The sequence below is a fragment of the Phasianus colchicus genome, chromosome 25, assembly GCF_987193195.1.
Source record: "Phasianus colchicus chromosome 25, bPhaCol1.hap1.1, whole genome shotgun sequence".
Taxonomy (NCBI): Eukaryota; Metazoa; Chordata; class Aves; order Galliformes; family Phasianidae; genus Phasianus; species Phasianus colchicus.
The window spans coordinates 1,271,317-1,287,406 of NC_143460.1; the positions used below are offsets into that span (position 1 = coordinate 1,271,317).

At 57.2% G+C, this 16,090-nt stretch overlaps 1 protein-coding gene across 1 annotated transcript; it reads right to left on the minus strand.

The window, feature by feature from the left end:
• Nucleotides 1-1,345: 1,345 nt before the first annotated feature.
• MDFI (MyoD family inhibitor) lies at nucleotides 1,346-15,897 on the minus strand. The gene is made up of 5 exons (XM_090124585.1): nucleotides 15,775-15,897; nucleotides 15,514-15,567; nucleotides 6,769-6,909; nucleotides 4,159-4,404; nucleotides 1,346-3,790 (listed from the first exon to the last, which is right to left on the minus strand). The coding sequence occupies exons 2-5, from the start codon at nucleotides 15,560-15,562 to the stop codon at nucleotides 3,534-3,536; spliced, it is 693 nt and encodes a 230-aa protein (XP_089980711.1). The 5' UTR covers nucleotides 15,563-15,567; nucleotides 15,775-15,897; the 3' UTR covers nucleotides 1,346-3,533.
• Between the last annotated feature and the right edge of the window lie 193 nt (nucleotides 15,898-16,090).

Here is a 16,090-nt window from a genome sequence, read left to right on the forward strand (position 1 = left end):
GTCTGTCTTGGGACCGGTGCTCTTTAACATCTTTATTAATGACATCGATGAGGGAATGGAGTGCACCCTCAGCAAGTTTGCTGATGACACCAACCTGAGTGGTGCAGTCGATACGGTGGAGGGAATGGAGGCCATTCAGAGGGACCTTGACAGGCTGGAAAGCTGGGCTCGGGTGAACCTAATGAGGTTCAATAAGGCAAAGTGCAAGGTTTTGCACTTGGGCCGGAAGAACCCCAGGCACCTGTACAGGCTGGGGGGAGTTGTCCTTGAGAGCAGCTCGGCAGAGAAAGACCTAGGGGTCCTGATAGATGAGAAACTTAACATGAGCCAGCAGTGCGCTCTGGCAGCCCGGAAAGCAAATGGGATCCTGGGCTCCATCAGGAGAGGGGTGGTCAGCAGGGATAGGGAGGTGATTGTCCCTCTCTACTCTGCTCTTGTGAGGCCCCATCTGGAGTACTGTGTTCAGGTGTGGAGCCCTCAGTACAAAAAAGACATGGAGATTTTGGAAAGGGTCCAGAGGAGGGCCACGAAGATGATCAGGGGGCTGGAGCACCTCCCCTATGAGGACAGGCTGAGGGAGTTGGGTTTGTTCAGCCTGGAGAAGAGAAGGTTGCGGGGCGACCTCATTGCAGCCTTTCAATATCTGAAGGGAACTTACTCCCAGGAGGGGAGTAAACTCTTCATAAGGGCTGATAATAGCAGGACACGGGGAAATGGTTTTAAGTTAAAAGAGGGAAGATTTAGGTTGGATGTTAGGGGGAAGTTTTTTACTAGGAGGGTGGTTAGGTCCTGGAACAGGCTGCCCAGGGATGTTGTGGATGCCCCGTCCTTGGAGGTGTTCAAGACCAGGTTGGACGAGGCTCTGGGCAACCTGATCTAGTAAAGGTGTATGTTTGGTGGCCCTGCTAGGCAGGGGGGTTGGAACTACATGATCCTTGAGGTCCCCTCCAACCCAGGTCATTCTGTGATTCTGTGATTCTGTGATTCTGTGATGCAAGAGAAAGCCCTGAAGGCAATGAGTGACGCAGCTCTCCCTGCCCATGGTAGGGCTGTGTGCCCACTATACCCCCATCCTGGCAGGCAGAGCCACATCACCTGGTCACGGAGCTTTAAAAACGGCAGGAACAGAGTAATGGATCATTTCATGAACTTTAGCCCATTTAACTCAATTCCCTCCCAGCTGGGCTGGGGGGGGGGGACACGGGTGAGCCCGGGCATTGGTGCAGCAAGCCTCAGGGCTGGCATCTGCATGGGCACATTGCAACAGCTCCCAGCTCTGAGGCTTCCGCACCAGGAGTGAAAACCAAGTGCTAGCAGGAGAGTAATTAGTTAAAAAATGGTGCACATCTGCTGTTAATTAATTCCCAAGCCAGAGGGTTAACCCCTGCCTTCCCCAGTGCTTTGCAAGGTGCATGGCCAGCAGCAGCTTGCAGCCAGAGGCAGGCGTGTACTTGGCTCTTCCAGCCCTTTCCAGGCACTCGTGCTGCTCTGCACCACCATTCCCACACTGCAGCACACCGCAGGTAGCAAATGCCATCCAGGCTTGAGAAAGGGACTTAAAAAACCCTGGCCTTGCTGTGCCAATACCTGGCCCATGGAACTGGTGGAGGAGGTTGGCCCTCTTTGAGGACGGAGCACTGCTTTGCAAGGCAGAGCTGTGTTTATGGGAAGCTGCACTGGGCATAATGCTATTTTATTTGCATTCTTTTCTCCCTGGGTGCGTGCCGTCCTTCCCACACTGGGACACAAGCACAGCCCGACCAACCCCAGGGCGCTCCTGAACCAGGGGAATCTGTTCCCCATTAAGCATCTCCAGCAGCGCTCGTTACCACAGGGAGAGCAGCCCGCCAGCTCCAACCTCCCTAATTAGCACCACGAGTGAGGCCGGGCTGGGGAAGGCCGGCGCCTCAATCCCTCCTTGCCAAGGATGTGAGCGGCTTGGAGCCGAGCTGCAGCCAGAACCGTGGAAATGCTCCCACCCGCTCTGTGCTGGGGCCCCGCCGCTGCCTGTCCAGGAGCAGACACCAAAACACAGCCCCCACTCCTCGCCCTGGGGCTCAGCTGCATTTGAGGATGGGTTAAAACCCCAATCTGCCGCCCGTCATGCTTAGGACAGAGGAAGGCTGCTCGCATCTCCTCCTCCCTGCTGTGCACTTGCCCAGCACCGGGCTGTGACTGCCTTCCGCTCACCACTAAAAATAGGTTGAAGGGCTGAACGGCGGCCCTGGAGGGCAGGCAGCCCAGATCCCGAACCAGCCCTTGTCGCTGTGACCAACTGACCCATTTGGCCTTGGTTTTTAAGTGTTTTTCCCTCCTTGCTCAACTTCAGCCCAGCCTGCAGCCTCACTGGGGTGGTTGGGACCTTAAGCCAATCTCTTGGGGGGTCATGGTCTCTTACTGGCATAGCATGGCACAGCATGCCATGTTTGGCAGTCGCTCAGTTGGGCTGAGAGCTGGCACAGGAGAACCCAAGCCACCAAACTCGGCTGCCTGTCTCCTTTTAGGGACATTATGCCCCTGTGACAGAGGTGAAGCGAGGGGCAGAGGACAGGAAAGCTCCAGGTCTGCTGCTGAGCCACCTCATGGCCGCAGTGCCGAGATAAAGCCCCACAGCCCCTGCAGGTCCCAGTGCCCCTGAGCTGCAGCAGGATGTGGAGATGGGCAATGCAGTGTGGCTGTGAGCTGCCATTCCTCGGGCACATGAGGTGATGCAGCAGCCCCCATTCAGAAATGAAGAAAGACCTTTATTTACAGTAACAAAAGGGACCAAAGACAAAATAATAATAATAATAATAATACCATGACACTTCTCCCTCCCCTTCTCCCCAGCCCTCCAGCAGGGTGTTCTCTGCCCTCCCCCAGCCACAAGCCTTGTCCCTGCGGTGATGGGACGAGGGCCAGCAGCTGCTGGGGGTCATTTTGCACCAAGCTGCTCAATGAGGGATGCACTTGGGGTTGGTCACAGCTTGCACGGCTGCTCCAGTCCTGCAGGAAGAGAGTGGGTGGGGATGAAGGCACTTGGCTGTGGGGGAAACCCCCTGCAGGCTGGTTATTGCACTTGGCTGCCAATGTCAGCACCGAGGAGGGCTGGGGGCTGCGCCCACCCACACAGCCTGCCTGCCAGAGGGCATCTCTGTGGGGTGGAAGGCTCTGCTGCACCCAGCCTCGGAGGATCCAAGAAGTGAGGATGCCCTGGGCCACCCCAAAGCATGGCACAGCACCTGGAGCAGTGTCCTGGGATGGCGTGGGGTGGGAGCTCCTGCGCTCGGCTCAGGTGGCAGGATGCTCCCGTGCACCCTGGGCGTGGGGAAGAGGTAGAGTTCTATGGCCGTCCCCAGCCCTGCTGATTCACCCTTCCCTAGGCAGGATCCAGCGGGCTCACCAGCTCTGAGGATGAGGTTTGCAGCAGGGGGGGTAGCACCCTCCTTCCTCACTGGGTTCCATCTTTGGCATTTCACGCCCGGGTTTCCACACTGCCTGCTGGGGGACCTGCAGGAGGGATGGGAACGGTCCCCTCTCCTCAGATCCGGCCCTCAGGAGGAGAAGCAGAGCCCGCAGCACTCCATGCAGATCTCCAGGCAGTCGGCTGACTCGCAGCAGGCGTCGATGATGCCGCAGTCCATGTCGCAGGGCAGGTCGCAGTCCGCGCACTCGCCCGAGTTGCAGCAGCAGCAGCAGATGCAGGAGTCCTCGGAGGTGCAGGAGCCGCAGGTGGCACAGTCCAGCACGATGTTGCAGAGGGTCAGGAACTCACAGAAGAGGCAGGATAGGATGCAGTGGACACAGCAGTCTGCAGGGGAACAGCCAGAGAGAGTGGGCAGGGAGGAGTGGTACCAGTGCTGGGCTGGTGAATGGATGCTCAGCCCCCAAAGGATGAAAACTGGGAACTAAGGGAGGGGGTGGGATGGAGCTGGGAGCCAGACACTGCTCCCTCAATGCCTGAGACATGCCCAGACCCCAAAAGAAACCAATTTTGGAGGAGGAGAAATGACCCCCAATCAGTACCTGCCCTGGGGAAGGGTGAGTGGTGCAGATGCAGGAGGTGAGGGGAGCAACACCCAAATTCAGGGTCCTGGTGAGCTGGGAGGATGCTACATGAGATACGCCATGGGATACGGGGGCACAGCAAGGAAAATTCCCCTTGGGGAGAGCCGGTACCTTCCTGCGCCTCAATAGGGATGTGGGATGAGGCTGACTTGGAGCTGCCCTTGCTCTTCTTGCTGCTCTGGCTGTTGATGGAGTGGTGGGACTGCAGCTTACGGTGCGGCTTCTGGGAGCAGGGCAGAGGGCGGAAGACCCCGTTCCCCGTGTTCCCACCTGGATCCGGCCCTTGTCCATCCCCGTTCTGCAGCAGGTGGGTGCAGGGGCTGGCGGCCTGCGTGGCTGCTCGCATCTGGGGCTGGCCTGGGGAGAGAGCAGGGGGTCACTGCTGGTCCCTGCAGTGCTGTGCTGAGGGACAAATGAGGTCCCAGCCTCTGTTCCCTGCCATGGGATCTGCATGTGGGAACCTGGCATGGTATTGCAGGAGGGATGCAACGATGCTGACAAAAGCACTGTCCAGGAGAATGGGAATGGCTGAGGAATGAGAAGCAAGAGACAGCTGGAGGGAAGGAGGCAGTCATAGAAATGAGAGGGAGGGATGAGAAAAGAGCAAGAAACAACGTCTTGGCGTGTAGGATGTGGTGTGACTGCCAAACCTCAGCAGAGGACCTGGGTAGGGGGCCCAGCACTGCCAGCTGGGCAGGCAGGCAGGCAGGAGGGGTGGAGGTGAGTGGGGGCACGGAGGGCATTGAGAGAAACCTCCACCTCTGCTGCCCCCAAAAGAAACCCAATGGCACGGCTGCCATCCCGCAGAGCAGCCCAAGAGCTGCACGGCCATCCTCCTCTGCTGAGCCAGATAAGGCGAAGCTGGAGTGCTGCTCATCACCCCGGCTGTGTAATGAAAAGGGCTCCCCAGCCTCTGGCTGAACTCCTCGGCCGGAGGAGGGAATGCAGATCTGCTCTATCAGCCTCCAGCTGTGTGCTCCTGCCCGGTGCCGTGTCCCCATGTGTGGTGAAGGCTGCGTGGCCAGGAGAGGGCTGGAAACACAGCTTGAGGGAGGGGGCTGCAGTGTCTGACCCCCGCTGCAGCAATGCCAATCGAAGCCACAGACCCGGCCTGGACTGGCGGAGCTTTAGCCAAGCTTTGATTTCCCTCTCCCGCGCCAGTAAACAAGGGATGATTCAGCCTGGAGGCTCGAGGGCAAAGGCACCTCCGGCCGCCGGGAACAGTAGCTGCTTTCTGCACAGCGTGGCTGCGGGGGGACCCATGGGAGGAGGGGGCACGGCTCAGCCCCCCCCACGTGGCAATGACTGCCTGTCTTGCACCAGCAAAAATAGACAGAGGCACGAAACCCACAAGTTTGTGCCTGTGGTGCTTCCAAAATGGGAGCTGCAGAAGTCTGCACGGGCATTCGGGTGAGACGAGCTTACAACAACCAGTGCTGAGCTGAAAGCGCTGGGCTGAAAGCAAGAGGGGTGAGAGAAGGGCAGAAAAGGTAAAGGGGAAATGGATCATGGATAAAATGGGACACTTTGTCCCCACCACTCCCTGAAGTCCCAGGGTTTGGTATCCCAAGGGAACAGGAGCACACACTGAGCTTCCACCACTACGCATGGAGCCCATGGGGACAGTGGCACTGGGGCTGGTTGGAGCTATGGGGGAATGAGCAACAGAGCCCAGCATGGCTGCCTCTGCCCACTGCTCTCCCTGCACCCCCAGCTTTGCCCTCTGTTTTGTTCTGAAGCAGCACAACTTACAGCAGCCCGCAGTGTGCTGGGTTTGGCATTCTCCATTTCACTGCATTCCTCAGATTAAACTGTTTGTAAATCAAAATCATGCTCCAGCGAGCAGCAGGGAGGACCAGCCAGCAATCCCCCCGTTTTGTTAAGAAAAATAGATTCCATCTTTCAGGATTGCTTTCAGGAGCTCTTTGGAGAGACAGCCCTTCAACCTGCAGCCCCAGATGGTGTGTGATGCTCTGCGGGGCGATGGCAGCGCAGGGAGGAGCAACCCATTGCACCGACTGCATCCAACCCAAAGCTCTGGGATGGGCACACTGTGTCTCACACCGGGGCGATGCTTCATGGAGCAGCCCAGGCTCCCTGGTACCGGCATCCCCGGATGGGTGCCAGACCCACAGTGCTCCTTGCCAAGGTGGGGTCACCAGCAGGACCGGGCTGCGCTGTGACCCTGCACTGAAAGCAGCAGTAGTGGGCTGCAAACAGGGCTGCTGGTGGTAATACTGAGGGACCAGAGGGGAAGGAGGGAGCTACCCCACACCCTGCCCCCCCACCAGCCTGGCTGTGCTCCCCTTGGCCCTACAGGGTGGGGAAGGGGCTGCGTGGGGCCGCGGCGTGCGGGGTGCAGTGGCTGTGGTGTGACTCAGAGATGCAGAATGTCTGTGGGCAGCCGGCCCAGCTCCCAGATGCTTGCAGGGCTCGTGCTGGGGCTGGGGAAACGTGTGTTCTCCTTGCTCCGGGCAGCAGTGCCTGCATTTCACTGTTCACAACCTCATCCCCACCCTGCTCCAACCCACCCGCATCCAACCAACGGGGGTGGCTGTGTGCTAAGGGGTGGCCTGGGAGCAGAACCACCCACCCCATAAAGGGGCACAGAGCAAGGGCACACCGACAGAGCAGGGAGATGATGGTTTCCCACCACCAGCTGCCTCGTTAATGAGCACTATTGCTTATTAATTGGCAGCAGCCATGCCGAGGAGCACTCACATGTCACAGCTTCGGGAGTGCCCACGAGCTCAGTCCTGGCTGCTGTGGTGCCGTTGGGCAGCGCTGTGCAGGACTCAGCATCATCCGAGGGCTTCTCAATCCTGGGGGCTGCAGATGAAGGGTGTGAGCTCTCACCCACCTCTGCAAGAGAAAGAAGTTGGGGTGAGTGCCTTGGGAACGGGGTCACAGCCACCAACGCAGCCCCCGGGCAATCACAGCCCTGGATTTGGGTTTCTGCTTTGGGGTTCTGCTTCAGGGTGCAGGCCGTGTCCACTGGCTGCTGTTATTTTTTGACCCAGAGTGCACAGCTGGGGGTATAGCTGGATAGCTGCAATGGATTTAGGGTTGCATGGCACTGCTTCCCTTCCTGCAATGCCAGAGGTCTGTGAGCACCCTCCTAAAACCCCTCCTGAGGTCTCAGATTCCCTCTCCAAAAAGTAACACCCAGCACCTCCAGCCAAGCTTTTCCCCACGTTCTCATGAAAGAGCTCTGCCAGCACCCCCCCATCATATCCCACTGCCCTGGCACAGGAGCAGCCACTGTGGAACTGCCTTGATTGTGGCAAGCCAAATCCCAAATGAGCAAATTCCCCACCTGCCTTGTGGGGACAAACCCCAGTGCCATGCATCTCCCTGCAGTGTCCCAGCCAGGAGTGGGGACCACTCCCCAGTGGGTGACTGGGGGCTGCAGAGCCCCCTCCTCCTCCCCGGCACAGGAATAGCAGCCGCTTGCACAACAGGGGCTGGACTGCACTTTATATAACCCTAAATTATAGCTTGGGAAAAGGGAGGGAGACCAAACAGCTGTAATTTCCCTGGCTATAACAAGAGATCCTACATGCAGGCAGGCAGGGCCGGGGGGGTGAGGGGGGCAGAGTGAGCCCTCGGCCACTGCATTACGCTCAGTGTAACAAGAGGTCCTACAAGCTGGAGCTGGGCAGACCTCACCTGTGTAATTACAGGGACTACAGCAAGAGGCCCTACAAGGGAGGTGGGGGCACACCCCCAGCCTGGGGTGAGCAGGAGGGGCTGCATGCAGCTGGCAGTGATGCTGCCTCAGCCCCATGCATTCATCCCTTGCCTCTGTTTCCCCATAAGACTGTTGTGCCCTGGAGGCTGAGCCCTCCCCAGCGTGGCTGAGATTGGTTTGTACCTTGCACCCTGGATTCCTTCATGGAATCAACTGGTACAGGTGGGATGGGAAGAAACAACCCGCCTGTGGTCTTTGTTTTAGGTGCCACCTTACAGAGCGCAGATTTGCCCCCTGCTCTGAAGGGCTCCTGGTGGAGGACCCACCACTTCTGCTGAGAAAACCTGCAGAGCAGCGCCTGCAGAGCCTGGCACCAAGCTCTCTGCATCCAGTCCTGGAGGTGGTGATTCTGGTGCTCACCCAAGGGGAAATGCAGCAGCTCCAGCTGAGTTCTGCAGTTTGGCTCCAAAACCCAAACGGAACGGGAGCAAGCACACCCCAGAAAGGAGCACGGAAAACTGGTTCTCATGTTCCTGTGAGAGTCCAGGGTGAAAAAGAGTGAAGAGAGCAGGCTGTCCCACGCCGCTGGGTGTTTGTGCACAGGCGTGGTGCAAAGGTGAGTAACGCCCCGCGGGGCTGCAGCCACGTCCTCTGTCATGTCCAGACCTGGGCCAGCCTGACTCACAGCCATGGGATTTGGCCAACGCCTGTGGGAAGCAAACGCTGACACCTCGATGGATGGGCAGCCCCACATGGAGCTGTGAGCCAGAGCTGAGCAATCGGAGCTGCGGCTGGAGGGCATGGGAAGGGGCTCAGGGCACTGAGCATCACTTTGGAGAAGCTTTCTGCTGCAGCCGTAATTGTTACCCTGTGCAACATGAGCTCTCACACACAGCCACAGCGGTGGAGGGAGGAAGATGGCAATTAAATCAACGCCCACTGGGACAAGCTGGCTAGGAGAGAGACAGAAATAGGTGGGAGAGATCTGGGTAAGCTGCTCCTGTCCTGCCCTGCACACAGCCCTCTGCTCCATGAGGGTGCCCCGGCGTTACCACGGCATCTGCACAGCCCTGTGCCAAACATGAGGGAGAAACAAAAGGCAACGTGGTACAGGGTGATGCTTCCTGAGGACGGAGACAATGAAGTGTTTGAAGAACAGTAAGTCAGGCTTTGGTGAATCACAGCCCTGCTGTAAGGTGCAAGAGATTAGGAAAACAGAGAGATGTGGAGTTCCTCATCTTTGCCTCCTGGCTGCACGCTCCCAACTTTCCTGACTCTTCTCCCCTTTTGCAAAGTCAAAACTCGCCCTCTGTAACAGCCCCAGGAAAGCACGGAGCTCCAAACAGTGCAGGGATTGAGAAGAATGGAGGGAGAAGGGGAAAGAGCTGAGAGAAGCAAGAAAGCTGGACGGTCTCATGGCCTTTCACTGCGTGTCTTGCAACACTGCTGCAAAACGTGCCAACGGAGCTGGGATCACGGGGAAAGGAGCAGCAGGAGGGGCCCTGCACTGCACCACCAGCTTTGTGCTGACGAGGGGCAGAAGCCTGCATGCTTAGGGCAGGAGGCACGCTGCGCTCCCTGTTGCCTTCAGGACTGAGCTGACCCGTCCACAAAGCCCTGCACAAACAAGAGGAAATAGTGGTGTGTCAGCAGCACAAACAGGAGCACTGCTGCCATCAGCACGGCCTTGCTGCACCCAGTGGGGCTCTGGCTGACTGCAGGGACCCACACATTGTCCCCTCCATGTGGCCCCCAGCTGGAAGGCGCGGAGGATGTGGGAAGATGCAATACTGGAGGCATGCTTTGGGGTCAAATCCTCCCAGGTTTTCCCATGGCTCCTGCTTTGGACTCCTCAGCTGGAACTGGATGTGAAGGATGAGCTGGTTCTCCTCCACCCCAGAGGTGCTTTGGCCACAGAGGGAGGAATATGGGGGCAGGAGAGAAGCTCAACACATCTGGATCCACATCTGGATCCACACATCTGGACCCACGTCCAGGGCTATGGGTCACATCTCCATTGACATGAGTCAGGAGTCCCACGTCTCCTTCCCCTCCTTTATTCTCCCAGGAGCGGTCGGTCAGGGAAGGAGTGCATTGGATGGAGACAGAAGCAGAGGCAGTCGAGCGAGGCGTTCACCACCACCAACACGTTACCTTGCGGCGGTATTTAGTTTGGGAGCTTTCTAATCTTTTTTATGCAGATAAAACGAGTGTGTAATCTCACTTGGTTTTCCCATATAGGCTGCCTGGCCCAATCAGGTGCCTGTCTGACCTATTCAAGGGATATTGTAGAGCTTGATTAAGTGGTTTCAAGTGCAGGAAAGACAGCATTGAAGCAAATCCTTCCAATCCCATGAGCCAGGCTGGAGGAGAGGAAAGCAGAATTCTGGTCTGAAAGTTTGCTCAACTGGGAGGAATCCAAACGGCTTATTTACATTCAGTCTGAAATTAATGCACTAAAGCATTTCAATGATATTCAGAGAAAGGAAGAGGAGGATGTGAGGGAAGGGACGAGCAATACCCAGGAGCTGCCTTGCTTCCAAGCAAGTCCCAGCTGCTACCAGCCCAGCTCTGGTCCCAGCTCAGTCCTGGCAAGTATTTCCTCCCTGCTCACCTGGGCCATGCTCTATGAAAACACTTTGCTGCTGGGACAATGAGGAATCTGGTCAAAAAAAAACACCAAACCAAACAAGAAGTATTGGTTTCTATGAAAAGTTACTTCCTAAATGCAAAAAGCAAAACAAAGCAAAAAAACCCACAAAACCCCAAATGGCTCGCCAGCTTGGGAGTTGTTATTATTTGTTATTTATAGCCATTGGGTGGGTAGGGAGAGAGGAATTTTGGCTAGGCCGGAGCTGCATGCATTCTGTTGCAGGGCAGGGGCTGAAACCACAACTCCACAGAGCTCCTCCAGCCACCAAATCCCACTCCAGGTTTGGGGCACAGACCCTGCACTGGATGTCCCTACAAACCCCAGCATCCAGAGGTCCTCACTGACCCAATGCTCCTGCAAAGGACGCACTGACCGCCCCAGACCCTCACGGAAGGCTGAGTCCTCCCAGTGGTGATGCTGGGGATGGTGTGGGTGACCCATCACCTCCACAAGAGAGGAAAAGCAGCAGGCAGCACGGCTTGGTGTGACCCACGGCAAGGGAGCTCAGGGAAAACCACTGCAAGAAATGTGCACATTCATCACTGCAAGCAGCAATGGGAACTGTGCTTTACACAGTAAGAATATATCAAATAAATATACATCCAGGTGGCAGTCAGGACTCCTCAGGTGCTGCACATTGCATGGGCAGAAGCAATCTCCAAGCCTCAAAGCCCTCAGTCTAAACTGGAAGATGTGGCACAGCTGTGACCCAGCAGGACCTGGCTCCTGAACTACACTGCTCCAGGCTCTGCCTATGGAAAGCAAAGAGCAACGTGTAGCATCCCAAGCTCCCATAGGGTGTAGGAGTGTAGAAAAATGATGGAGAATAATAAAGGATCAAAGATACAGTCTGGGGTTGAACCAACATCTGCTGACATTTAGGAGCACCACGTCAAGGAGCTGCCAGCGCCCAACCTTGCTGGCCAAAGGGACTTTGCAGCCTGATGGGATGGGAAGGCTGTGGGAGGAGGCCCTGCAACATGCCAGTTCCCATTGCTGCATGCTAAGGACAAGAAACCTGAAAACTGGATAAAGCCATAAAGCCTGTCAGATCCAAGGAGATTCTGGGAATTACAGAGCAATGAGCCACACCGCCATGCTGAGGAAAATTATGGAGAGTCTAATTAAGGACCATGCCAGTACAGTAATTGTGTAACCTTATGGGGTCAAACCAGCACAGGTTCTGCCAGGGAAAATTTGTGCCTTTCTAACCTGCTAAGAGTCCTTAAAAAAAAAAAGTTAATTGAAGAGCAGATAAATGTGAGCTGGTGGACATCGTTATTAACAAGAGTAATAATTTGCGGTCATACAGCACCTTTCATCTACCAGTGTGCAGTTTTAAGCCGGTGCCCATCACACGTTCCCCAATCTTGATGTGTTTCATGTCAGCTCAGCCAGCATGAAGCAGTGCTCTGTCACCAGGTGGTTCACTGGGGAAGCAACAATGCCCAAAGCAACAATGTACAGTGATGGAGACCAAACCTTGCAGTCCTGGTGCTCAGCCTTCCTACTCAGCCCTTCCTGCTGGGCTGCATGCTTGCAAGGTTGGGATTTCTCCTATGCACCAACACCAAAGCAGCTTTGGAGGAGCTGCAGCTAGGTGAAGGCAAGCAACAAACCCTTCTGCAAAGATCAGGGCATGGTACGGTGCGGCCAACAATGAGCCATTGGGTGGAGGCATCATCACTCCTGGAGACAGCGAACCCATTGCTGGTGGGGAGGCCTTTTGGGAGAACGCACTGCACCTGCAGCCCTGGCACCAAAAGTGGCTAAACTGGGTGAGCACTGTCCCATCCCACCCCGTTCCATCCCATCCCACCCCATTCTGTCCCATTCTGCACCACATCCCGCACGATGTGGAGCTGGGAGCCTCTTCCACCCAGGGGAGCGACCCAAAGAGCACAGGGTGGGCTGAAAGCATGACCCCAAAGCACCACATCACAGAGCAGGACAGACGGCCCTGCAGGACAGACAGCAGGACAGCACTGAAGTGAGGGCCGACTAACCCCAAAGTCAACCACGCACCGTTTGAGCTGGGAGGAGGCTGCCAAAGCCTGGCTACGGAGATGGCCACGGGCACAATGCCTGCAAGCATGTGGCAAAGCAAAGCCTGAAGATGGGGATCTGGGGCAAAAAATGCATGTTAGCTCATCTGCTGCATGCACCAGCTCATTTCCACCAGCACAACTGGAGTGGAGGCACACGGAAAGGACGGCACAGAGCCTCCCCCAGCCCCAACCCAGCACCCCGGTGCTGCCAACCAAACCTCCTGGTTTGGGTGGGGAATGGCACGAGAGGGCGGAACGCAGGGAAAAAAAAAAAAATCAGGAAAAGTACAGAAAATGCCCCGAGGACAGTTGGAGCTGCGCAGCTCGCAGAGCCGAACAGGCGCTTCCCGAGGAAATTCAATTAGGAGCTGGAGGAGCAGTGGGGACGCCCGGGTGGCCATCGGCACAGCCCCGGAGGGACTGCTTTGTTTTGCTCAGAACGAAGAACGGCTGAAAAAAGCCAGAAAACTGCGTCCTCCTGGTGTAGAGAAGGGAAAGGAACAGAATGATGTGTTTCATGAGCAGATGACTAACTACAAAAGAAAACTAAAGTGGATCTTCTGGTGCAAAGAGGCTTAAACTAGGGAAAACAAAGATGTATTTCTTTGGGGGGTTTCTTTTTTTCTTCTTTGCACTTACTGAGCGCAGCTCCGTGGGCAGTTCCACTTAAAGCTAAGATGAGCAAAGAGCCCTTTGCATTGCCCTCACTCAGGGCTTTGCTCCCCCAGTTCTCTGTGCAGGATGCAGCCCCGCTCCTGCCTGGCTGCTGGGGGCTCTGGGACCCCACCTGTCCCAAGGAAGCCCTTTTCACACTATCACTGTGCCCTGCAGTGGGAAGCAAAGACAAAGCCAGTCCTCATTGCCAAATGGAGAACTGTTTCTCTCTCTTTTTTTTTTTTCTTTTTTTCTTTTTGGCTAATTCTTCCAGAAAACAGTTACACCCCACATGCTTCACATAAACAGACAATCGCCTTTTCTCTCCAAGGCTCCTCTGCAAACCACCTGTGGCTGTTTTGGGGCTGGGCAGCCCTGGACACGAGGGGGCTTTGGGCACCAGACATGGCAGGGAATGAACTCAGAGCACAGAAATGAGGCTGAGCATGGCAGTGTCATTCCAGCTCTGCCCACAGCTCTGCAACACCACTCTGTTTCCCACTTATCCTGCAGGCTCGGTGCTACCAAACGATCTGCTTTCATCTGCACTGTGCTGGAAAAGGAGATGAGCAAAAATTCCCAGGCTCTGTGCAGCAGGACAGGGCCCCTGGAAAGCGCCCAGGAGATAACGCCTCTGCACTGCAACGTCACACAGCCATCAACACTGAGTGCCGACCGGCCGCGTCCATTCACTGCTCACCAAAAGCAAACCGTGTGCGCAAGAAGCCGACGCTCGCGCCGTGCAGTGGGAAGCTGCCCTTCAGAGCACTCCTGTTGGGTGAGCAAAGAATTCAGAGCTCCTGCTGGTGTGAAAAGTGTGGTCTCTGCTGCCTGGGGAGGTGGATGTGGGGATGTCCTGGAGATGCTCTGTGCACACCCAGCGCTGTGCTGTGACTGAGAGCACCCACACAGACCCCCACCCAAGCGGCCCTGACCACCACGTGCCCCCATCTCAGGGACACCCACTTTGTGCAGCAGTGCTGAGCAAAGTCCTGCACTCTGCTACTGGTTGGGAGCACAGAAAAGCTGCAGGGCTGTTTTTCCAACGCACTGAGTGGATTTCTAAGAGCCCTAAAGGCAGCTTTGCTCTGAAAGCACACAGAGCTCCACTGAACCCAGGCTGCCGGCTGACTCCTATGCAAGAACTTTTGGCACGAGGTCCAGGTGCGGTTCCCCATCTCCCACCTGGATCAGGGGAGTCCTGGAAGCATTGCACCATGCATCAACCCAGGTCTCACAGAACAGAGCAGCACCAAGAGCTCAGCCAGGAAGCGCAGCATGCAGCAGGAGAAGCAGGGGGAGAGAACAAGAGGATGCATTCTCCAGCACTTGGGCCCAGCCATGCTTGGAGGCCAAAGGCAACAAGTGGTGATCCAGCTGCAGGCAGCCTGGGCTCTGCATCCCTGTGCCTGCATGACACTGAGCAGCTCCCAGTGCCCACAGCAGCACAGCAACTTCTGGAGCTCACACAGAGGTGGACGTGGCCCCTTTTGTGCACTCAGTAGGGCTGTCCCAGCTCCCCTCCAAGCCCCCTCCCCCGTCCTGCCCCGGCAGTTTTCTGTCATTGCAGTACTTTCAGTGCATGGATCTCTGCAGGATCAGCAACCCGAGGGCCCAGCTTTGTCCCATGGGAAAAGTGAGGATCCCCCAAATTTATCCATCTGCTCCTTCACATCCCAATCCTGTCCCGCTGTTGCCTGCAGGACCCCAGGGAGCTCCTGCGGGTGGGGAAGGGGCCCCCAGCTCCCGCTGGCCCCAGCCCAGGCCGGCCCCGTCCCGTGCGCTTGGCAAAGTTACAGGAGTCGCTGCGAAGTTTGTGCTGCGCTCCCCAGAGGCTCACGGCATCAGCTGCGCTCGCACCGCGCCAGGCGCGCACACACGCACACAGGCACCGCAACACGCGGCCGTGCACGCACGCACTGCGGCCTTCCTGGAAAAAGCCTCCCTCCCTTCGCCCCCCGCCCCCCATAGCCGTGCTCACACACAGCCACGCACACAGCGCTCGTGCACGCACAGACAGCCGCGCACACAGCTACGCACGCCGGGCACGCAACCCCCGCTGCCCCGCACACACGCACCCCTTCCTGCCAAGCACTCCCACCACCTCCCCCTACCCCCAACCTCTCTCACATACCTCCAAAGCCCCCAGCGAGTCGCCCCTCCCTGAGCCACGCAGCTCCAGCACCCCCCAAGCACCCCCACTCCCCCCCGGACTCCCCAGCCATTCACACACACTCAGCCCCACGCACAAACACGCCGATCCCCGACCCCCCAGACTTGTACCCACACCCACAGCCACGCACACACGCCCCCCCCCCCCTGCAGACCCCCAAGACACGTACCCACACCCAGCACCATGCACATACTTTGCCCCCCTCGGACCATTTCCCCCTCCTCTCTTCCCCCCCACACTCCGGTACCTGGCGGCGGATCGGTGCGGCGCGGCTCCGGGCGGCTCTGCCGAGACATCGGCGCTGCGGTGGGACAAACGGCTCAGTGCGGACACACGGGCACAGGCAGACACACGGACAGACAGAGCCCACCGCGGGGCAGACAGCCGACGGGCAGACGAACGGACAAGACCGGACAGGCGAACGGACACCGCCGGACAGTCAGACGGAGATCGGCGGACAGACAGACGGACACCGTCCCCCCCCGCTTCCCCCCCCTTCGGGGCTCACCTGGCCCCGCAGCTCCGCGCAGCGCTCAGCCCCGCGCCCGCCCTCTCCGCCCCGCGCAGTTCCCCCCGCGCATCGCCCTGCGCACAGCGCTGCCGGCCCGACGGCCGCCCGGGGCTGTGGTTGTTTTTTTTTTTTTTTTTCTTTCTTTCTTTCTTTTTGTTAAACTTTTTTTTTTTTTTTCTCCCAATTCCTTAAAAAAAAAAAAAAAAAGAAAAAGAAGAAAAAGCCGCGAGAACAAACAAACAACCGCCCGCGTCCACCGAAGCGCTGCGCCGAGGAGGAGGGGAGGAAAGTTTCTTTTGGGGGATGGAGCGGA